General features: G+C 35.8%; 2 protein-coding genes across 2 annotated transcripts in view; both read right to left on the bottom strand.

Annotated features, from left to right (window-relative positions):
• Positions 1-22,917, bottom strand: part of LOC115450535 (leukocyte surface antigen CD53) — a 31,436-nt gene extending 8,519 nt beyond the window's left edge. The window contains exons 1-4 of the mRNA XM_030178589.2: positions 22,419-22,917; positions 21,839-22,027; positions 21,380-21,559; positions 20,586-20,804 (exon numbers count right to left, since the gene is read on the bottom strand). Of these exons, the coding sequence (XP_030034449.1) occupies positions 20,586-20,804; positions 21,380-21,559; positions 21,839-22,027; positions 22,419-22,478 (648 nt within the window). The 5' untranslated portion in view covers positions 22,479-22,917. The remainder of the gene's footprint in view (positions 1-20,585; positions 20,805-21,379; positions 21,560-21,838; positions 22,028-22,418) is intronic.
• A 9-nt stretch (positions 22,918-22,926) lies between these two features.
• LOC115450526 lies at positions 22,927-25,912 on the bottom strand. The gene has a single exon (XM_030178578.2). It carries the CDS (start codon positions 25,820-25,822, stop codon positions 23,063-23,065), a length of 2,760 nt encoding a protein of 919 aa, XP_030034438.1. The 5' UTR covers positions 25,823-25,912; the 3' UTR covers positions 22,927-23,062.
• Between the last annotated feature and the right edge of the window lie 62 nt (positions 25,913-25,974).

Raw genomic sequence — 25,974 nt, 5'->3', positions numbered from 1 at the left:
CTTTACATATTTGAATTACTTGTAATTAATTGACAATTTTGCTTTAAACATATTAACTTCGAAAGTATGAGAAACTCCCAGATGAAGGTTTCTTTGACGTTTTCCTTCGCCGTTAAAGCGAGGATAATTGACAATATATCCTTAATATTTTTATTTGACACATATTTTTCAAAGCCAGAGTCATTCTGAGTGGTAAATCTTCAGTGGAAATTAAGAATACCTTATAAAAGGATAAAATGGGGAGCAAACCTTAGGCAATAAAAGCATTCCCAACAAAACCTAAAACATATTGTTCGTACGTGAATGTTGAAAATATTTAAGCAAAACATAAAATGTTGAAACATCTCGTAAAAGGAAAAAGACCACTGTTTTTGCGACGTAAAGTTTGCACAATGCGTTATTACTTAACCGTCAAGTAACTACTTAAGCAACCTTGAAGATCCTACACGGATTGTGGCATGTATAAATTATGTTAGTACTGGCGACCTTATAGTGCACATCCATCTTATCTATACTTTTATACTATTATATAAAGCTGAAGTGTTTCTCTGTTTGAGCGCACTAATCTCGGATAGTGCTGCTTTGAATTGAAAACTTCTTTTAGGGTTGGATAGCTTATTTATCGAGTAAGGCTATAAGGCTATAAGATCACGCTATGACCAATAGAAGCGGAACATCAACGAAAAATATTACAAAGACGGAGAAAATGTATTCCTTTTGATAGCTTTTTTGTGTGCACTGCGTTATAACCCGTAGAACTGTATGTTTGTTAACCTCTGTTGAGTAGAGAACTGATATGAAGTTAGCAATAATAACCAAGATCCATATTATACTACAATTTGCAATAGAACCAGTTGACAAACGCACATTTTCCATAGGAATGAAACTCTACTACACCTGCTATGTGGAGTGGAGCCCAGAGAGTGCTAATTGACGAAAGATAGACCAATAATAATGTAAAAAATATGATTGAAGCGAATGAATCCACACACAAGAACAGGTTAAAAGGAACTATTAAGAATACCAATGAGTCAGTGGGCAATACAGCAGACCATAATGTAAAGGTCAATCAATGGACGCAGTATGTGCCCCGATATGAATAGCTCATAATTTATGACGTAGATTCAAGTCTCTGATAATGAAATAGGTTTCATATAAAATCTCTTTTATTTAAATATTACAAAATTTGTGGTTTGTGTGATACGTTGATGATCATCACTCGTTAATGTCAGCTAATGGAACTTCATTTATGGTTATACGTTGGCCTGTTGATAAGTCACTGCAGTTCTCGCATAGGTGAATCATAATCATCATCATCAGCTCATTGCAGTTCATTGCACATAGGCCTCTCCCAAGGTACGCCACATTGCCCATCTGCTGCTTTATGCATCTAGTAAGAGAGTCGATATTTTGTAATCTCAATCACTCGATTTTGACATCATTAATTCTTGCAGTCATTTGGTGTTTAAGCGACAAATCATGCAGGACTAAGCTGCATAGTGGTAAAATAATAAAAGCCAAATAACCTCGCATAAAACATCATAACCATTTTCTCAATTTACCCCACGGTTGATGTAATTTTGTCTACATGACTATCGTTATCGGTACAATTGCTATTGAGTAGTTTTTGTATCTATCTGCTTTCTTAGTTATATAACGTGGTTGGGTTCACCTATAATTAGGTGAGCAATATCATTTAGTATATAGGACTTGTTTGTACGTTAAATGTGTAAGCTAGGTATTATATCACCTGTTGCTTGATCAAACACTTGGCTGGCGGTAGGACATATATTCGCCCGAATAGCGACCATCGCACACAAGGTGTTAAAACCCACCAAAGTTAGTGTTGTGTGTGTTCCGGGATCAGCCTTTGTATATCCGATTCCAACAGACCGGCATAATTGTGTCAACTACCGAGGGGTAATCATCTCTCGTCAGTTCACATTCTATTGGACTTCACTCAATTACCATCAAGTTCAGTGGAGTCAAATAAAACAAAATGAAAAAATAAATAAATCAAAATATAGTTCAGTTCTATGCGTCTATAAACAATTTAAAACTAAGCCATACAATAAACGACGACAGGATGAATAACAACGATTCCGTCATCAATGTATATGACTACAATACTCCATTTTTGTACGAGTATTGGAATGATATATTGACAGATGACATAAGTGTTAATATTCATACCGTAGGAGTTCTTCCTGGAAGAACAATGGAGGCCTGGTAACTTAGTTGCATTGAAGTCATAGGACGAAGTGATTGATGCTTCATGCGTTGTGTATAAGGTTATAGACAATCTGTCTGCTAATATTGTATATATTTTATTAGGTCTACCTATATCTATTGTAGCTACTAGCTACTGTCGTTACTTTGTTATATATAAAATATTTGTACGTTTTTTTTTCTCGCAGCTCAAACCTCAAGACCTTCTTGGAATTAAATTCCTACTGAGCATTTTATTGCGATAATAAGTTTATAAATGTGTATCCAAAGACGTATTATAGCTATAGGTTTTTAAATTTACTTCTAACAAACAAACAACTTCTCCACAAATTTTCCCAACTAATTATTAGTAAGACAAGAAACTTACTTGATCAACTCCTAATGCGTCTAAAACCTCCAATACCTTAAATAAAATTCTATAATAATATAGGCTTCATTAAAACAAATCTACATGACCTAATTGATGACCTCACCAATGAACTTGCAACTGAATACACAATACGTTCCGATTTCCGAGTAACAAAGGTACATTCCAAAGTTATTGTTAAAATTAACTACAGGAAAAATCATAAGTCCATCGTGCAATATCAAGAGTGTAAGTAGAGATGCAAAACACAAATCTTTATAGTCTATAGTTGCAATAACTATTTCTTGAGAGTACGCCCTCGATTCTATGACGACGTTATTCTTATCGAAGTCTTGCTTAACAGTTATTGTTCCCCCATTCTAACGAATTCATGGCTCCCAAACATTATAATAGGATATGTAATCAAAACAAAATAAAACTCGTGTACTTTTACGGTCCAAAACATAACCTACATATTGTAGAAAATAGTTTATATGTGTGCCAAACAAATCCTTTATTTCACTCCATTCGCTCACTTATAACAAGCGGAAAGCATCTTAAACTTTCACATAAAGTAGTAAGGCATGAAGAATACACTCAAGTTTTTAATTTGTCTATTCCCCGTTGGTCAAAACCCAGACGGAAGCACGTGCTCCACGTAGCTGACTCAAATGACCACTTAGTCACTCCTCAGAGTCTCTTGAGACTGGTAGAGAGGTTATTTAGTATTCTTAGGCGAGTGAGGCGATAGGACAAGAAAAGTCTTTACAGGGCCCTTATTCTGTATGATAGTGTAAACGCGTAACGCGGCCGTGTCATGTTGTCTTCGAGAAATGTGCGTGAAATGGTATTCCGTACGCCAAATGTCTATAGTACTAAACATAATGCGTTGTGTTACGTGCTTGTTACACACTGTCATAATAACGTGCGGGATAGAGAATAAGTGCCCAGCTCAAACGTCAGTTAGATGCACTACTTTGTGCGTTTTAATCCACACTATAATATTTCAAGCTGAAGAGTTTGAACGCGCTAGTCTCGACAACTATTGATCCAAATTGAAAATTTTTTTTTAATGTTAAACAGCCCATTTATCGAAGCAGGCTATATAACATCCAGGTGTGACCATTAGGTTTGTTTGTTTGAATTCGCTAATTCAGGAACTATTGATTCGAATTAAAAAAAATATTTAGTGTTGGATAGCCCATTTATCGAAGAAGGCTATATAACATCACGCTATGACCAATAAGAGCGGAATGAATAATGTTGCAAAAACGGGTATATTTTTTCCTTTTGGGAATTTCCGTTGCGTGCGCTACGTAATATCAACTATGTATAATACACCTCATTGTTTTTGCTTCCCAGTCAGTGATAATTTATTTTTCTAAAATTCTATGTTACTGATCAATTTAAAATTCCAAATCGCCTTTAAACTTTTGTATCTGTATCTACAATAGTTTTTTCTTCAAAGGGTTTACTTTATTTTAGAAAAAAAAATCGATTGCAGTTACTGTGTAAAAGCGTATTGAAGTTTAAAGTAAGTTCAGCTACTTTTGTGTTTGATTTTACCTACCTATGATAGTTTCGCGTAAGAAATAAGTACCTACATATTTACAAAAACTCATATCACGATGTACAGTCAGGATTTTACCATTTTTTTCATACAATTAAATGACGTGATGAGTAATTCTCGATACCACATGATTTCCAAGTCCGTAAAGATCACAATTTCAAGTAATTACACGGGCCTTAATATCTTTCAAACAACACAATCACATCATTCGTTAGTGGCGGAGATCTACAAAAGAGCAATATTATATACTTATTTACATATTAATACTAGCTTATGCTCGCGACTTCGCATGCGTGAAAAAGTCTTGAAGCTAGAACTGTTGGTTCTTGTAAGATATAACAAATATTCAAGCGATCCAAACAGATAGTCTATGGTCCCCCACCGCTTATCATCAGATGCAGATGGGTCACTTTTCGCACACAACACAAAATATCTTTAAATACAATAAATTCAATGCATATGCTCTGACATCATACTCGGCACCGCCGAGTATACACCATACGCCGCCATGATGCTCTGGCATCATGGCGGCGTGACGTCATTCACGGTCATGATCATTAACCGGTTCTTTGTAAAGTGATTCATAAACTCACTTGCTTGCAAACGTTATTGCGCAATATTTGTGTATAGAAATATTTTGTTTTTAGTTTACCGCGCCTCTATGGAATTATTACTTATATACTGGTCCTGGGTTCAGCTCTCAAGCTAGGCGATTTGTGTAGTTCTTCCTGCACCCTCCTAAAAATTAAGTACACATCCTATATGCATATTGTTTTACTGCTCCCAGTAAATGCTGTCCACTAACAATCCTGGTTTACAGGAGTTGAAATGACATGCTTGGGCGGATAGTCAAATTTGTGTTGACTGCCGAGGGATAATCATCTCTCGTCAGTCGACATTCCATTGGACCCCACTCCACTTACAATCAGATGCAGTGCAGTCATGTTGGCGTGCCCGCATACATAAATTAAAAAAACAGTAGACGTGGCTTAAGGCCGCCACAATGAACCTTTTATATTGTAATACTTAAGATATGTTTGTTTAACTGTTTCAAACGAACTATGTATGTTTCTAGGAAACATCAATAACATATATTTGTGGTGTTTGTTCTAATTGGAGCCGCTTACTCATAAAGTTCGTATCGAAAATATTAAGTATTATTTCCTTGTATCTCAGTGCTGCGTGGAACGTGTTGCAATTGTAAAATATTGCAACGATGTGCTTTTTTTTGCTGTGAATGACGAGACGAGCTTGCCGTGCACCTGATGGTAAGCGATACGACCGCCTATAAACAGTAGAAACACAATCTAACACCTTGAACTATAAAGTATTGTTTGGTATTCCCCTGCGCTCGCCATCCTAAGACGTGAGATGTTAAGTCCCATTATGTCCAGTAGTTACACTGGCTACCCTTTGTAAAACTAAGTTACTACCCTAGTTACGTATCCAATAAATCCCTTATATGTCTGCCGAAAAAACTGTACAACACTCAGCAAATTCTTTTTTTTAAATCAGACTTACCTTTTTTAGCCCTACAAATGGCGGCTTATACACACACTAGACTTTTGGCAAAGCGCTTATAGGCGCTATCACCAATTTAGCCTTTTCGCAACGTTTATATGAACTAAACCTGTTCTCAATTCCCAAAATAGAAAAAGAAATAACTTGTTGAACTAATTTTCAAGAATTACAAAAATACTCTGTTATATTACACTGCATTTTCAACCATTGGAACAAATAATTAATACAAAACTCCAGTGGACCCTAGAGCCAGCTACAAAATAACTCTCGTAAATAATGGCGCTGGCAGAATGATTCACGTCACATGCCATTGCACATATGTTCAACTGGTCTTTTAATGGCTAGTACTTGTACACTGGATTTTACTAAATTATACGCAATGCCGGTCACCCATCTATATATATAAAAATGAATTGCTGTTCGTTAGTCTCGCTAAAACTCGAGAACGGCTGAACGGATTTATCTTATCTTGGTCTTGAATTATTCGTGGAGGTCTAGGGAAGGTTTAAAAGGTGAGAAAAATTCGAATAATTGCCGGGAAAATCCTGAAAACAGCATTTTTCTATTTCCCATACAAACGTTTTCTAACTAATACGTAGAGTCAATTTGAGCTTTATTGCTATTGTATAAAGTTCACTGTTGTCTAAGCAATGTAGGTGTGTTCCTAACATCAAAGCAGTGTGCGTTGGAACACAGAATATAATAATGTAATGTCGCGTTCTGAAACTCAACAAAAGTGATATCGCGGACCCGACTAAATTGAACAGTCACAAAATTTAATATATCATTAGTTATTTGGTTGGCTTCACGATATTATTTCTTTTGTTTTACTTTAAAATGCATGTTTTCGTTATGGACAATTTTTGAGCTACTTTTGCATATCTATACTTATAATAAATCTGTAGAGAGGTCAATTCTGTACATGAAATATATTTCCAAAATAACTGGGGGTGATTAGGGATCGATACTGATGCCAAAAATGCAATTAGTAAAATTTTTGTCTGTCTGTCTGTATAACCGTTATAGAAACAAAAACTACTCGACGGATTTTAACTTAACTTGGTACAATTATTTTTCATACTCCTGAGCTGGTTATAGTATACTTTTCATCACGCTACAATTAATAGGAGCATAGCAGTGATGGAAAATGTTGGGAAAACGGGAGAAGTTACTCCATTTTTTAAGCTTCCGTCATTTCGTGTGCAACCTTAATGGTTAAAAGTTCCTTCAATTTCACCAGGATCCCATCATCAGACCCTGACCGGACAATCGGACCACCTGCATACCACCATAAATTAAAAAAACATCCCGACAAATTGAGCACCTTCTCCATTTTTGAAACCCGAAATCCACGCGGGCGAAGCTGCGGGCGGAAGCTAGTCTGAAGATAAATATACCAGAAACAGTACCACAATCTGGATCTTTCGACCGACCAAAAATGGTCGGTAGGTACAGTCACATAATCAGTTTAAAAGATTTAAAATTTCATAATTGCTGTATAATTTTGTGTTCTTACCATCATATTTTTTCTTAACAAAAACAAAATAAAAAGGATTTACTTATTTCACTCAAAGAACACAAAATCAATTAAACTTAACGTGTAGAGATGACATAAAGTTTCGAATTTCATCACCTACCGTTGTGGCTGATTAATGATTACACATGATACTGCACTACACTGATTGAAATCTACGTAGTGATACTGAATCAGAATGCGGTATTCCAATAATTATATATTTACCAGCGCCCATCTTTCGTGATCCACTCTAAAACATAATAGGTACAAATTGTAAAGTGTGTGTTGTTATCTGAATAAAAAATGATGGTGCTCACTTCTTTCCCATAATATTTAAACTTAAAAATCCCCGAAGGAGTAGGACATAGGTGTATCAAGAGCACCCACTTTTCACCAAGTGTGTTCCGGCGCACAATATGGTAGAGGGCGAGCCTATCGCCATGGGGAACAAATTCTAGACACCAGTGTGATACTGAGCAGAAAAACACATAATCACTTTGCCCAGAATTTGAACCCAGGACCTGAGTCGTGTCGTACCGCGCATGCAATACAACAACGCCACCGAAGCAGTATTGGTTAACAAGTTTAACTTGACGGAATCGTACAAAACCTTTCATTTTCGAAAACAAAAACTGGTTTCTTTTAAATGGCAAAAGCGTGAACCATCGGAGTATATATTATTATTCATTCATTTTATTTTTACCGAGACCTAGCACGCCTTTTGCTAGTTCAAATACAGGCTACCTGAATTTTCGATCAGATCACACAATTGACCCCATTGCGGTCAGATGGAATCCTTTGTACGAAACCTACGGCAACTCTTAAACGTGAATATTCATTTTTAGTCTTTCTAATCGACAACATTTCATTTTTTCAACATACCCAAATGTTTATATTTTATGAAACTAGATCTAAAATTATGAGACCCATATTTTTTCTTTTTTCGAAATTCAGATATTTTCATTCATGATTTTCACTTTGAATTTTGTTTTATTCTAAAACGACGTAAGCACCAAATGACGTCAAATATACGGCTCAAAACGCAATGACCTTTGCTTTGCAGTAAAAAAGAAGTTAAGTGACAGATTTTTTGTTTCTCTCTCTCTCTCTTTGAAGCAATGATTAAAGAGTATAGAGGATGGGTAATATGGTCACGTGACATGCGGCACATTTAATGCATAAGATGGCGCCGACTCCGCCCCTTACAATAGTTATATGCTAGTACCGAAAATTTTGTATCGACATCGAAGAATTAAAAGAGAGACAAACAAGCCCTAAAAAGATCAAATACGAAAAGGGTTAGGTTCTACCATAATATAAATATAACAAACCATAATATAAACAAACAAACTGAAACTGATTTATAAGTAACAATTATTAAAGAAAGCAGTACCTGTTGTGACAAACATCCAGTTGTGTTTGATCTATATTTGTATGTTGCACTATTCCTTGCTAAAAATTTAAGTTACAGATTAACATATTTACTTAATACATGATAAATGGAATAAGATAGCGTAGTCAGCAATTATTTGGTTGGTTTTATTTTATTTTATTATTATGCTCTTTGATCGAGAAACATAACTATGTTTCAGCAAACTAAAATCAATGAGCGTAAAGATGGTGGTTAAAATAATCAATTATAATAATTATTTGCAATAACAACAATATGATTGATGATATGATGATGCTCTAACATTCTTTCAAAGGTAAAAACCGTAACTGATAAACGGGCGTCTGTTAAAATATCGATATCAATAATTTCTAAACAAATCCACCCATCCCTAAGCTCGTGTGTAAACAAACATAATGATTTTAATGTGTATAAATCACGCCTAAAAGGGTCCAAAGCTTAACAAACCAGATCCACATATCATTTTAATTGATAAAAACAAATCCAAAAAGTAAATATACAAAGATATTTGCTAATTCTCGGTAAAAACAGTTACTAACCTATGAAAAGATATTTCGGGGTCTTTCTTGCGTGAATTCGATTTGCATCCTTTCACACAACACTGAGTCATTTTCGAAACTTAACAAATACACTAATAAACACACTGAACAATTGAGAATATGATTATATTACTTTAAATTCAGTATTTATGAAGATTTGTTTACATCGTCTGACACTACATGTACTTGCTGACTGGCCTGCAATAAATGGCGTTTCTGCCGCAAGGCGGTCCCAGTGTGTTGAAGTAAACGAAATAGTCCCATATGCGAAGAAAGCAATTATTTTTGTCTTTTTTTGTTGCGTTCCAAATAAGCTTTGAGTAAAAGAGATAGACATATATATTGACAATTCTGCGTCGATTTCCCTGACATAAATATAACTTATTCATATAGCTAACTTTTGAGGCCTGTCCTCTTTATATTTAGTCATTGCTTTGAAGTAACAGTTGTGACGTATCTATTGTAATATTGACATTTGACGTTGACAAATGACGGTGTCTTAGTTTTTTAAAATAAATAGTAAGGTGGACCGAGGAACTATTTCATTCAACCGTATATGTGACGTCATCAAGCATTTTTCGGTTTTTAATTTTTTTCTTCGAAATTAAGTATTAAAAAAATATTAAAAATTCATAATCGAACTCAGAGTGGAAAAATTAAGAAACGGTATTTTTGTTTTAGGCACGTTTACATTTTAAAATGTTGTCAATTCCAAGTTTTGTTTTTCCCTGACACAGTAAAATGACAATACATTGGCAATCAAGGTCCAGATGTTATGATCAACAAGATATGCAGCATGCTGTCTCCTTAGATGTAAGATGCACATTATTCTATACCGTATTTTATTTTTATATTAAGAAGTAATTGATTTATGTGTTATGTTTGAAGAACTTATAAAAAATAATTCTGTTAAAAGAATAATAATGGCTTGACTTCTATATGTGTATCAGTTGATTGGAAAGCGACTGTTCATCTCCTTCCTCTTATTATTTACAAAAAGTGGCTTAAAGAAGAATTTTAGTAACAAAATAGAAATACATACCACACTAAAAGTTATCTAACAATTTTGTAAGATTCGCGTACAGATAAGACTTAATGCCAAGTTATTTTGAACTCTGACAGGTATAGTTTGAGTTTAAATTCATCTGATAAAAGATTTTCTGGGCTCAGTGAGCTCCCCACGCGCATGCATTGCGTTTAATGAGCGGTTCATTACGCGACATCCTCTATTCCACACCAGGGAACAATTTTCGTATCAGACGAACGAGTTTCAATGTCACATAGGCGATGGAATTTTAAACACTATTACATTGGTTGTGAATTATCAAAACTTACCGTCGTCGGAAAAAAGCGATATGAAATATCAGTTTGCTGTTTTTTTCCTATCTAGGCAAATATCTATGCATTAATACGTGAAGAAAACACTTTGTACTCCGTTTAAGTGCATTGCGCGCGCGCCGAGAAAGATTTGGTATAATTAGTTCATATAATGGAGTGTAGAATAAAAAGTATATGTGTGACCAATGTATTAAACTTGACGGTCGAATTGCGGCCAATGGACGACTAGTATTTATAGATTGAAACTATCATCGCATCTAAAAAGGTCAATACTACCACAAATTACATTACTTAAGTATAATTTAAACTAGAAAAATGCGTTGGCCGCAAAGACCTTGGCGTTTTAAACACAGAAACAAAGTTAGTGAAAATTACATTCAGCAGAAGGTTTTTATGTTTGGCCACGACCCTGGATCAAAATCGCTAAATTGAGCACGAAATTCTGTGGCCGCGAACGACTGTCGAGAGTGTTAAAAATGTCATGAATTAACACTGTTATATATTACAAACTGAAATATTTCATTTGACAATAACAGCACGTTATAAATAGTAGGGATATATAAAAAGAAACACGTGTTATTGGATTAATCATAACTATTTGATAAAAGTAAATAGTTTTATTTATATAATCTATATTATTATTGGCGGGAAACCACTACTGTATTCAATAAATGATGATGTAGCGCAAGAAAAAAGTTCATTGAACCTTGGAAGTCTTAACTGTACCTCTGGCCATTCCTCCGATGGTCCATACATCGTCGACCATTCACCACGTTATATAGAATCATCAAGATACATTACTTTACAAGTAATAACCAAAGCTTATGATTTTTTCTATCAGAGGCATTTGAGTCATATAAAAAATTTGCCAAATTCTGTCTACACTTGAAAAAGCTGCAACACTAACCCCAAATTGTATCCATTAGTTATTTGACGCACAAAGAAATTAAAAATGTAACTAAATCTTAAAGGTTTGCTTAGACTTGCAAGTTCTTGCATAATTACAATATCGCGCAAGAACTTGCAGATGTATTGACTCATACGACTCGCCGCAATACAATGCAACTATGAGAACATTCAGAAGTCACCTTGCCGTAATTGTTTACATGGTAATTATTTATTGCTTAGTCAACTTCTACAAATTTGCTTGATAATCATAAACTCTCTAAGTGGCTGTTCAAGTATTATGTAATGCAATTTTAACTTTTTTTCTCTTCTCACTTTAACTTTTTTTACTACCGTAAACTTTTTTTCTCTTCTCACTTTAACTTTTTTTGCTACTCTAAACTTTTTTTCTCTTCTCACTTTATCATGTACTGTAGTCTTTACCCTAAACTGATTGAAAGAGCAACACCAGAGTTTCTTGCCCTTTCTTCTCTGGTGAGAACTGCTTTCCGAACTGGTGGTAGAGTTAATATTGACGGAATCTAAATAATGTATAACATTTTACAGATTCAAATAAATCATTTCATTTCATTTCAATTTGGGGGGAGAGGGATCTTGTAAAATGTTACGATGCGTTACAGGGGCTTTCGTACAAAGCGTTATGTAACATTGTTTTTTTTTGTTTTTAAAACAATAAAAAAGGTATCTTAGCGACTTTTCGGTATTTTGCGTAAAATAATTGTGAATATAAGAAAAAAATTTAACTTTAGAGTTACATAACTTTTGGAGGGTGGGGCGTACAGAAATACGTTACGGCGCGTTACACGGGGGGGGGGGCTCAAAAATCTTCAAAAATTGCGTTACGTAATACTTGAACGGCCCCTAACACAAACTAGACTGAATCCAGATACGTACAGTAACGCACCGTTCGAGACATCTCGAACCACGCCCGATGACGCCATGCGTAACCGAACTAATCCAGAGCAAGGCTAGGAGTAGATATATCGCTTATGTGCGAATGGCACGCGTCTAATCGCTCCTTCAAGGGTTCCGTTGATCTCGAGGAAGTGTGAAGGCCAAGTCTTAAGGCAAAACAAATAAATGGAATCTTATTTATGGCAGCTGAGTAAAATTGTAACAGATTCAATATAAAAATTAATTAATGATTTGAAAAAAAAATAACGGAATCTTGATAACATGTCAAATATAAAAAATCAACTAAATTTACATTCATATTAATTTGAGAAAAAAAAATAACAGCATTTCGTCACGCTTAAAATATCCGTCCTCTCCTTCCCTGCTATACTCTTAAGCCTATCTGTTAGACTTTTAAAGACAATTTAACTTTTGAACTTTAATGGGTTATTTTCACAGGATGATGGTTGTGACAGATATGTTAAAAATAAAACCGACAAACAACGGGCCATATAATATTTACATATATTTAATTTTTGGAAATTACTCTCAACTGCCCATAATCACCCACAGATCCAAAAAGATCAGCGCAATATTACAGTAGGCACAATGCCAGAACAATTATGAATGCATTACCAACCATGAAGGAAATAAGGAATAAGAAAGGGGAACAGTGTGTGATTAATACGCATAACCGGAACAGATTTAAAGTGTAAATATTACGCGTGCAGTGACGTCATTTATTCGCGCGTTTCGCATCAGCGTATAAGCGACAGGGGCCGTAGACAAGATGCCTTTCTACAATCGTTAGCATATTATATATTAGAAAATAAAACATTATGTGACGATGATGATGCATTTAGAGAGGATGGATGATAAGAGACTAACAAAGAGGATTTATAAGGCGAATGTGGATGGAAGATCTGGTAGGGGTCGACCGCACCAAACCTTGGAATGTAGATAATGTCATTCTTAGTAAAGGCCAGGTCAAAAGTGCCCTGAACCGGCGGGAATGCATGAAAAGATTGATGGAGGTGGAGGAAGCGAGAGAAGTATGCCAGAATCGTAAAGACCTATTTATTTATTAAATAAATTGTTCGTAGTTCATTACATATTCCCGCCATAATTTGTGCGCTGTAAATGAATGCCACAAATACTCAAGGTCGTTTGACGATTACCATGTACATATATATTAGTATTTTAATTTATCTTAACTAAGTATAGTGCGCATTTAATAATTGAGCCTAGTTTAGGACTGCCTGGTTTACTGGAACGTATCCCGTAACTGCAGTTCGCCACAATTTTGAATATGGAATCTGTCAGTCCGCACTAGGCCACGGTTAAAACTGCGTACTATTCAGTTGTATTCCTATTTAAATACAAGTAGGTATCAGAATTTGTAAAGGACCAATGCACGCTAAATATAGGGCAAAGGGGTCGCGTTACTAAAGACGGCTTCAATTGACGCTACTGTGGTCATGTTTATGTATCAAAACCGGATGTTCCTTCTTATATTTTACGGTAATAAATGGGCGTCTGTATGCTGTATGTTTTCTACGAATATATCAATAGACTGTTCTTAGTTTTATACAAATTAAATAACAAAGATTCAATGGATGCCGTTGTTTCAATAAGGATCTATTCAAAACAATGTAACATTATAGTAAGATGAATGTATTCTTGGCTAAAAAAAACTTAATTTATAAAAGATGAATGAAACACGGGACGTTTACTATTTGTAGCATTGTAGTGTTCCACAAAAAAGAAGGTATTAGGTACTTCATTAAAACGTTGATGAAGTGTTCACGAGAAAAGTAGGTCTAAGTTTCTTCATTAAAACACGTTAATAAATGTGTTAAAATCGTTTTAAATCGATTATTTTTTAATTAGCATTGTTATATCGATAAATTTGTGTTTCCCCAGCGTGATACTGTTGTAAAGCAACGTTGTTCGATAAAGGCTGTTGTTTATTTCATTGTGTTTCTCTTATTATATTAGTAAGAACTAGTAACAATGTAAGTGTTTTGTTTTTAGAGATCCGTATTTCAAAAGAAACCCTTTAAAATATTTTTTTTTGTTTGTCAAGACTCCTTTCTCAAAAACGCATACAGGTATTAAGATGAAGTTTGTATTAAATACTCGGCTTTATGGCCTCTTTCAGCTGTAAAGAAATCAAATATATAAAAGGATAAAAAGATATGACCGTGTATGTCGCATATTTTGTGATTTATTTTATTTATTTATTAAAAGGAACAACTCACAACATACATCGATACATTATTAATACAAAGTTTCAAAGAAAAATCAAAATGTTGTTTCAATCAAGAGTCGTCACAGTACGCACATAATACAAAATGAGTGAAAGGATAAGACAGGGTAAAAGGGGGGGGGGGATAGATAATTATAATTACAATAACAGAAGGATTAATAACAACAGTAAACCATACAGACACGCGTGCAATAACTAACGCTAGCTTACTTTAAACTGTAATAGGTACTATTCAGCATTCTGATTTCGATTTCACAAGGGAATCGAAACGTGTAGGTTCCCTCTTGTTCTAGAATCATGACATTTAGCAAGTAGTCTTATAGGAGCTGTAAAGAAAAAATCTGACAACAGTAAATATGTATTCTAATAATAAAAAAACAATTTACCTTAACTACAAGTTTACGGAATCCTCGGTGCACGAGTTCAACTCGCACTTCTCCGGTTTTTTTATAATCCCATTTATAATTTCCGAACATTGCCGGTTTTACCGCAAGTCCGGAGGATGCTTATGCAATATAAAAATAAAATAATGCCTACAATGATATTCTTAAAATTACATTTTTACGTGGCGATCCTGAATAGTAGTCTTTATAACACGATTGCAACCTCCGAATTATATAATATCCAGTTACTAGCCGTGCCCGCGACTTCGCCCGCGTGGAAATCAGTGAGTCACAAAGTTTTGTTCGCGTAAATCCCGACACACTAGATTTTTACAACCATGCAACCTCTTCAACAGTAATTGTTATATTTCAGTCAATTTACACAAAACCCTTATGAAATTATTACCCTAAACCTTCCTCAAGAATTTTAGTAAAACCGTACAAAAATCGATCACATTAACAGGCAGCTTTTGGGGACTTTGTTTTATAATATGTATAGTTATTCCCCCTTATTCATAGACGTTTTTTATCTAAGGAGGGAGCAAAGCTGTGATAACAAGTCTGTTTCTCAGTGCTGACAGCATGGCAGCCTTCGCAGTGCGTAGACATAGGGCCGTTGAGACTGGCTAATATTGTTGTATCTCAATATAGATAAAAAACGTCTATGAATACGGACGAACAAATACACCGTTGCTATACCAACTCAAACTCACTCCTAATTCTACCAAGTACAGGTTGTTTTAAAACCAAGGTCCTTGTTTAGTCCGGCCGTTGTCTTATTCAGATTAATATAAGTGACATCATATCTCCGACGCAATCAAGACCAAGACAATTTGCTAGACGATACAAATAGCACTCAGACGTATTTATTTCGCTCTCAAATTTACACTTCCTCCAATTTAAAATAAATATTTGTTTTTATACGTGGACGGCAAAGTGAACCTTCTGTACCTAATGATAAGTGGAGTGACGAGAGATGATTACCCCTTGGCAGTCGACACAATTATGCCGGCCTGTTGGAACTGGATATACACAGGCTAATCCCGGAACGCGACACACTTACGTGGTCCACTGTGGTGGGTTTTAACACCTTGTTTACGGTGGTCGCTCTCCGTGCGTATATAAAATATATCCTACCACTAGTATGAATTCTCTACTGCATAACAGGCTCCTAACGGATTGTGAAAATGATAGGATAAAGAAAACATTCTTAAAGTGATGTATCTAAAGCTAGTTTTAGATTAGCAAGAAAACTTGTAGAAATTATTTTCTGCAAGTGACTTTTATCATATAAGTGACCAAGCATAGCAAACTGTTTATGCAAATTTTGTAGCTTGCGGTGAGTCGCTAAGGTAAACGAATCCGGAAGCTCTTGAGCAATATATTGCTGCAAGTACTTGCTAGTCTTAATTTAATTTATGAAGCCGCGTAAAAACTCTCCCAGATTCACAATAATGTATCACACTCGACAATAAACGGACAATCTCTGTACACCCCGTGCACCTATTTCATGAAGTTTGTTATTTTATTTATCCCGAAGCCGAAGAGCCGGTAAAAGATATCCCACCGAACAAACTTAAATAGTTACTACGCAAGATTTGTTGCAATCTGAAGGACATTGAAAGCAGCGTAATTACTAAGCATTTGTATCGATAATAAAGTGCATTTTCACGCAGCACTTGTTAAACTAAAGTTGTAATTTGTTTGCTTGTTAATTGGCAGGTTGCTTAACTGGTAAGCAAACTGTAGTAAGTTATAAACATTGACTTAGACTCAAACAATAACATTCACTGTAACAAAACCAATCATCCATAGCCCAGATACTCCATAAACATAGATTAAATAACAACGCAAATAGTAATCTTTGGCCAACGTACCAATATCAAAACCGATCCAACCGGTCACCGTAACAAAACCGCGGCGACGGTTATGCAATATTGTGAAAGCCATGCCTCGCCCACTGGTGGCCATATGAAGACCTCCACAACACCATGCAATCGCCCCCTTTCGCTTACTATTTCAAAAGATTTAACGAGGCATGGAAGGTCTACACATCTGGTTAGTACTAGTTTGAGATTGTAAAATTTGTTATTGATGCTTTATATGCAGTGAAAGTGTTTACATCTGTAATTCGCTGGTGTTATGCAGATTTGTGTCTAATGTGGTGTTTATAGGTCTATTGGAAACTTTAGTGTTCAAAATTGTATAACTATGTCGTAAATAATATTATGGAATCATATTGCGACAGTTTTAAATTGTAGTCGTTTTTGTGGAAACTAAAGAAACGCTTTTATTTTAGAAGGATTTTCTCATTCATTCATAGCAATAAATTTATTACATTAATAACGTAAGCTATAAGCCCTTAGTGGTCTTTGCGACTAGACCTTATTAATTTGTAGTAATGCGTGCTGGACAAGAATTATCTTCAGACCTGCTAGGGTCAATTACCAACTAAGAGAGGACTCATGTTAACTACCCCAGTATCCATAGGATTCCTATCAATATACCCCTAATCCCTAACTTAAAAAAAAATACTTTTTTCGATTTTTGGTAGTACGAAACCGTATCCCTAATTTCCCGTGTAAGGATTTGATTCAAATTGTTATTTTACATATAGTACTCAATTTCTAAGTCAAAAGTATTGTCCTGAACAAATACACTTGGTTGTTTACGCATTCAATAATACGTCAAAACCATATCATCACAAACAGCTCACTCATTATCCTCATTAAAAACTGCCACAGACTAAAAATAGTTGTTAAACTAATACGTACCAAAATTCACACAATTCGCATAGGCAATGTGTGTATTATCGCATTACTGTGATTTCGCAGTAAATATTTCGGGAAATGATTAAACGCGCTCCCCCAGAGGAGACCGTAACGTGTCCGAGCCGTGTCAGGAACGTGTAAATATTCAAAAGACAATACCCACGTGATTATTAGGAATGTTTTTAAATTTATCAGTTTTAGTTACTTAACGTAATAATACTCAAACCTACATATAAAATCCGTCAGCTTTTATGTGACGAGGAAGAAACTATGAAGCATAAATTTGTATTCATTAAAAGAGATATTTTGTTTAAATATTGAAGATTGGTTGACAACTCACAGCACACCGACTCGACACGCCACCCGGACACAGTCCGGCAATATGGGACCAAACCTTAAGTTGCACTGAGTAATGTTATTTGTATTGTTTTCGATAAAATGTCATGATTCATATTGATAAGAAGTAGCTACATATATATTTTTTTATTTTACATTTCCTACTTTTTAATATGTAAAAGTAGGCAGGGAGCCAAGCACTAGAAAGCGATAACCACAGACAGAATGACTTTAAAAAATAGTAGGAAATAATAATAGGTCCAAACACAAATAGTCATTTTGTGCTAGATTTTATTTTTATTCGAACTTTCTATGAGTGTGAGATCACTGATCAACATATCCACAGTCAACGACTTGGCATAAACGCCGGTAGAACTAATGAGCCTCGGCATCACCTCTGTTTATAAACACTAAACAAAAATAACGCCTACAATACGTACGCTGCATGCTATTAATAAAAATAGCATTAGAAAAAAATCGCACTTTAAAGCCCCGCGCTATTGTCTGAGCTGGAGACTAAAAGACTCAGTTAGGATTCTCTCATACTAACATTCTTTTCCTAGATCACATTAAGAAAGTTCTATAATTACATAAAAAATATCATCTGTTCTAGTGTATAGATGCCTTTATAGTTAATTAACATCATCGCGATAATAGCCTCTGTGTGCCAAAAGTGTATTTAGAGGCATTCAAAAAAAAAACAAAGTAAAATCATTTCCAACTCATTCTAAAAAAATCTTAAATGCAAGTAGCTCATGTGAAGTCCTACATCTACTTCAAACAGCGACGCGACATTGTGTAAAAACTGTTTTGAACAATGACACCAGGATTTACAAACAAGATAAAGTGCGTGAGGCGACAATAAATATTTGTTTTGTGTCATTTTCCTCGTACTTACAGTTTTATTCAATTCCCTTAACATATGAGTCAGATAATTAATTTGTCATCTTAGTAGGATGTTTAATTTACGCAATATTCATTACCAAGATAACAGAATTAATATAGACTTCTGAATTTGAATCTAACTGTAGAGTAACACTCTGGGCAATTCTATCAACGGCTTAATAAACCAGCTTCATTGGGTTGGTTGGTCACCACCGACTCATAGAAAATCATAGATGTATTTCATTTTGTTCAGTAAGTAAATTCCTCTCTTTCTCTGAGGCAAAAGCAATTGTATGTCCTCCAGCAATGTGAATATTAATGACAAATTATTATCTCTTACTAAATGATTCCTTTGCCTTCATTTAGCTATAAAGGATATAATACATTTCAATAAAATATACTTCATTGATGTCAGACAGACAGTTATATCTGTGTATATTACTTGCTTAGTTTTGGGACTTTATTTCAGTCTTGTGTTTTATTTATTTTAAATAAGCATTTATACTAATAAATTACGAAACGAGCTTAAATCGGTCCATCAATTTTAAAAACTACAACAGTTCAAGCGAATACTTTTTTAAAAGTCTAAACTGGGGATCCTTGGAGTCGTCAATAATTCAAAATGGCGGCGTAATGTCGCGCGCATGATCGACCTTTGCCTAAAACGATCCCACAGGGCCGCGACCTCCAACACACAATGCCACGTTGTACCTACTGAATAATAATTATTAATTATTGTCCTCTTTAAATTTTTATAATCATATGGCTGAATTTAAAAATGACATCACAGCTTATTTTAAATGTTTTGTGAGTTGAGATATAGTTTGGTAAATTATGACCAAAACTGGAGCTATTGTCTGAATTTTACAATGCAAACATAACTTCGAAAAGTCAAAGGTTAGTATTAAACCTGTGGACTTCCATCTCGGTACACCATTCCTTTGCCAACTAGGCTGTTGTATGTACAATGTATTTCCATATGTTACCTATATTGTAAACAAAGATTTGACTGGTCGTTAATCATACTTACCTACATCAAGAATTTTAAAATCAAGTATTTAAATAGATTTAGTGAAGAAGGTACCCTTTAAAATAAAAACTGCGAATAACTTGACATTTGAAAAAACCAAAGTAAAGATAACATAATTATTATAGTAAAAATATGACGTTTAATTATTTTTCTATATTCCATGTTAAAAATTCACGAATATCTTCTAAAAATACGGTTAAGGGGCCAGTTTGTTGAGCGCACTGCCTTATTGATTGAAAGCATTCTCGTCAGAGAGATTAAAATATATCATCTCAAACTGCTGTTTTAGACTATTGTACTTTTAGTGTTGTGATTCTATGGATAATCTTTATAACGCCCATTTTATCAAATAAAATAAAATTTAAAAATCTTATACTAAGCATGATTAGGGCTGCCATCGGTCCAGAATTCCTCGGATTTGTCCTAGTTTGAAGGGCGTCCGGGACCGTCCGGCAGAGGTTTTTAAAAAGTGTCCGACTGAAATCCATGTTTTTATTATGTTATTTCCGATGTGTTCGGAGAAAACCCATATTTCAACCAAATGTCCGGAATTTTTGCCGTGTTTATCCGGCGTCGGCAATTTAGGTGATGGCAGCCCTAAGCGTGATCAGTTAAAACAAGCCTAAAAGCTAAGTCCGTACCTGCAATATGGACGCGATGAGTGCAGTCATTGAGACTAATAGAAGCTGCTGTTTGGTGTACTCGTGGAGAGGTTTCCCGCAGCCTCGCTTGAACACCTGGCTGCACTCCGCCGCGTACGGCTTGTGGATGTCATCAAGTGGACCCTGGCCGCAGCAGGATAAAGGAATGTGGCCCAGAGATGAATAGTCGTGATGACCCGTCACACCACAGCATTGGAACTGTTGCGAATAAAAATATATTTATACTCTTCCATTGCCAGGAAATGGTTTCCACGAATAATATTGATATTTTTTCCATTAAGTATAACCATGCTAGTATTGTACGGATTCATAGACTACACCATGTAAATTTTAACTAAGGACTATAAAAATTAAATAAAAATGAAATATTTAATTAACTAACAATTAAGCTGATTATTTATTTCAATGAAAATGTGGAAATGCACCTATGGACATTTCGCATTGTTTTACTATAAGAGATTGATAAAAACAATGGTTTGGTAATCAGTAATCACTCATCCCAATACTATCAGATGGTTCTATGGTAGTGTACCTACACTGGCTCTAATAACACAATATAATTATCATTTCTCTCCACTCTACAACTTATTGTTGTTTTCATGATGGTTGATTTATACAGAATTTCGAGATATTAGGAGCGAAGTAGGCTATGATATGGCTAAAAAGTAACTAGCGAGCATCACTGGTCGGTGTCAAAAAGTAGAGTTGCAGAGTTTGGGCTTTAAAGAAACTATAATCTTGTTCGTTTCCATTATTAAAGAGCATCAATTCACCTTAACTTGTAACCTATCCCATCTCACAGCCTCTGCGGAGTTCGGTTCAGATCCCTTGGTATCTTCAAAATACTGCGTCATGGTAGTCTTCACATCAATTTCCACGTTGTCCCACACGACCATTGCCCAGACAAAACACGAAAACTCAATCGCCACCACCAAAACTAACAGGATGCCAGTCTGAAAAATATAAATGTACATTGAAGGCATTAAAATTTTTTAAAACTACTACTAGGTTTATATTCAGCGGTCCTTAAAAACCGTAAAACTTAGTATAACATTGAAAAAAACGAATCCAATTTTTATAAGTTTTTGTCTGAATTTAAATTGAATACCTATTGTAGCTTTGTATACTTTTCCATATTTTTTGTTACTAATTGTGACAAAAATCATCGCCATCTATACCTGGATGGCCAAACTAATATTGCAGTTTCCATGTAACTTGAACAGTATACTTACTATTATGACGTGTATTTGATGCATCGACATAGCCGTTCTCCATCCGATCCATGCTATTGAACAAGTAATAATAGCCATCATGAGAAGAAGTATCGCTGGATATTCCACATTCACGCCAATAAAGTGTCGGTACACGAAAAGTCTGTATAGCAAAAAGCCGCTAGCTCCAAACAGTACAACTGCTGACATCTGTCGACAACATTAACAAAGTATATTATAACCTTACTAAATTAAAATGTAAGGCAGTTGTTCGAAGATCGCCTTTACACTCGCATTTAAGATATAATACCATCTCAACTCAAGGTTTTCTATTGTGAACAATTTAAATTTCATTCGGTTACTTGATTGGGCGAATAAACACAATGCACTCATTCGCTTCTTGTAATTAAAATTTTTCGTGTCATGGCTTAATTGAAAAATTAATCCCAATTATCAATTAGACCTAATTAAATTTATTGTGTTTTCTTCTTTATAAGAATACTGTACAAGTTTTCGTTTCGTTGTTATGACTACCAAGTTCAAAGATTTGGTGAATCAAAATTATTAATAAATGTTGATTCTAAAAAGATAAACTACTCACTGCGAATAAAACATTGAACGTCAACACTAGATATTTCCAGCAATTCGTCGAGAGGCCCATGTTGACGGCGTTTTCACATGTCACGGATCTTGTTTGAAACACGACTCAAAACAAAGAGCCCGGTCGTTCCACTTCGGGGATTGTTTGTGTTTTGTGGTCCCGCGCGGTAGTGATGCAACCGAGCGACCGTACTCGGTACAAAATTAAACATAAGACATTTATCTATCGCTAAATACTTATCGGTTTATCTCTACGAAACTGTATAGAAACATTGAGGCGTGTCAATAAAGCGAAAATTCATGAAAATAGTTCCATGAATATGACACACTATATGTTGCGATGTTGATTGCTCATATCAGTTTATCATGCCGATAGCGAGGCATTATTGTGGTTGTCGTAATCTAACCTACTTTCTCAGGCAGCAAAGGTGAGACTAGACCCGCACTGTAAATAGATCAGTGACACTTCTATTTTTGTAGCACTGTGCGTTCCTCTCCGGCGAGTTCGTAACTGTAAACTTTCGGCCACATTGTGTTATTGCACTTCCCCACCAGCTACATAAAACAAGTTTGAAGCGTAACTGCTTTAAAGTAATTATGTAATATTAGCTCCAATATTAAATAAAGTACCTTTGCAAAGTAAACTCAATAATATTCACAGAAGCAGATATTCTTAACCAACGAGTCTGGCAAAGTTTCTAATTGCACTACATCCATTACTTTCCCCACTTCTTCGTCTATATCCTGACTGAGAGGACCGACCTGCCTCGCTGTACGCAACATCACTCTAGCTTTGTCTAAATTCTTCTCATACATTGCTAGCAAAGCTAATACTGCCCAGCCGTCGGACAGTTGAGGCTCTAACTTGACAGCAGCTGCTGCCCAACGTTCTGCCAATACTTCTTCGTTCAATCTTGCATAGATTCGGGCAATTATGAGCGCTGAATGTCCACTCGGTGCAGCTTTATGTGCGCGAGCCGCTCGTTGCAAAGCCGCTCTCGGATTCTTCTTAAAGCCATTGAGAGCTGCTTGCAATAGTATCGCGGGAGTAACTAAAGCCCCAGCTTTCTCAGCTTCTTTCAGTGCGAATGCACACTCGCCGTCCCAGCCCCGAGCACTCATTAGGCAACTTGTACGCATTTGCGACATCATGGGCGAAGGACCGAAATTCTTTATTCCTTGTATAGTAATATTCATAGCCTCATCATATTGTCGTTTTAAGAGAAAAGAAGCCGCTTTCAAATAATAAATATCGGAGGTCATTTTTAGCTGTGTGCCGTGACGACAACCCCGAGTTGCGCAGCCTTGTTCTACACACTGGAGAATTCTGTCCACGAATTTATAACACCGAAGGCAAAGAAAGAATGCTGCTGTTATCAACATAGGGTTATCAAAAGCAATTACTGACGGAATCCAGAACACCTCTTCCTCCCCACTTGTATCAATCCAACGTTGTAAAAACTTGTGCCAATCTCTTGGAAGTTCATATGATTTTCTCATTTTCTTAGATGATACAAAAGCTGCATGCGCGTTGTCCCAATGGTGGTATAGAGCGTGCAAAGCTGCCCAACCAATTGCGTTGCCAGTCCCATCAGAATAATCACCCTTCACAGCAATACGAAATGCTGCAGAAGTTGTTTCGGCACCTTCGGGACCTGCATCAAATTCTTGTGCTCCATAAGCCCACAATACAAATTTGTTCCTTGCTTGAGCACTTAAAGCTTCGAGCATGTAATTTTTAGCATCTATGTCATTTCTTTCTTCCAGGCAACGTAATGCTTTTGAAAGTAATACGCGAGGTTGATCCCCAGCTGCTTTAAGATTTTCTTCTGTATGTATTGCAGCTAGTCTATTGTCTCCTGCTATACGACATCTTGCTGCAGCTGATGGTGTCGTTTGGCGTACCGGAGGAGGTTGTGGAGCAAATGAAGAAGTTACTGCTCGTCTGCATGCGGCGTGTTGTGCAGTCACTGTATCCTGCCACTCTATTTCTGAACAGTCACCGGGAGGAAACTGCTTCAACATAGATCTTATTCGCATCAATAAACGGTTAGCAGCTGTGCGTTTAATTCCCTGATTCATTGGTACTGCGCCTCTACAAGCCAGCCCACCGAGTTCCTTATGTACAGCCAATGCTCCCCCTTCCTTCCTGATGCGTCTCACATCAATAGAAAGATCCTCTGGTGGCGCTATTCCTTCTAAACCGTCAAGAGGTGTCGCAATACCTTCAGGAGGAGAAAATCCTAACGTGTCAAAAAGAAATGACATTTTTTGTTTAGGTACCAAAGGTTCTGACAAATCAAATTTCATGACAATGTACGCGTTATGACCATATTCATCAAATATCATATCGCTCTCACGAGCGCTGGCTTTCGCGCTAGTAGGGGGAAGTTCCAATAAAGGATTAACGTTTTCAGGTAAATCAGCTTCATTAAAGAATAGTAATTTCGTGCAAGTCGTAACACTGTATTGCCCTGCTTCTAATAGTACACCAGCGTCAATCCATCCCATATAACGTCCTCTTACATCAATCTTACCAAATCTAGGAACCCCTGCTACTTCTATTAAAAGTGGAGTAGAAAGTCTATTTCTTAGTAATGTAGGGTCGACCAAAACTCTTCTCATGGAATTCCAATAAAATGAACGGCACATTTCATTATCCTTAGGTTCAAAGTCTTCTGGAATGAATTTATCATCGTGAGGGACATTGTAATGTGAATTTGCTGCCTGCCCCGCATTACTGACAGACGCCCAAACAATTTTCTCAGCTTGCGGAAAACTTATAGATGTGCTAAAATCAACAGCTGCACGATCTAGTACTTTGTCTAAACCTACAGCTGATAGATATACAGTTCCGTCCTTAGTATAAGGTAAGCAATGCGCAGAAAGCATCGTCATTGTCAAAGGGATCTTTTTTATTTCCGTAATGCCACATGATTCAGCCCGAACTTCTACACAACATCCACAAGGCTCTCCAGTGTTAATTAATAAAATTGGTACATTAATAAATATTTCTTCTTCTCCTAGTACCAAGGGGAACAAATCTACTGTAGCTCCAGCTCGATTGTCCAAGTTCAGTAATGGATCAGGATCCTTAGCACCTTTTCCTCCAATAATGCGCAAAATAAATATCAACGGCTTATCTGCTAACAAAACTTGAAAATAAGTTTCTTTGAGATTCATAGGCAATGCTTCTGAACTGATTCGTGCTCCATTTTGCCACTTTCCGTCTAGTATAACTTGACCGTTAAATATTACCAAAAATGCCCATTCTCCAGGCCCTGGAGATTCTCCTTGCAGTAATAAAGATAAACTCACACTACGTGGAGTAATGTAATATAAATCAGATTCTCCGCAAACACTGGACTTGTCCGTCATCTTTGATTTTTTTGGATTTGATGGCATTTCTAGGTTTTTAAAAATCTTTAAAAAACGTATAAGTTGTGAAAACTATTTTTGAAGTTTTTATATTCAGAAACACATGACAGCCAGTAAAATATTTTTAATGATTCATGAATGACACGAATACCTAATTTTAATAAACTGAACGCATTTTT

This window comes from Manduca sexta, chromosome 17 (genome assembly GCF_014839805.1).
Source record: "Manduca sexta isolate Smith_Timp_Sample1 chromosome 17, JHU_Msex_v1.0, whole genome shotgun sequence".
NCBI classification, from domain to species: Eukaryota; Metazoa; Arthropoda; class Insecta; order Lepidoptera; family Sphingidae; genus Manduca; species Manduca sexta.
This window is presented reverse-complemented; position numbering and strand designations above follow the sequence as displayed.

What these genes read in the sequence shown, in the direction of transcription:
- LOC115450526 (XM_030178578.2), bottom strand. Translation starts at nt 25,822, where the DNA reads ATGCCATCAAATCCAAAAAAATCAAAGATGACGGACAAGTCCAGTGTT.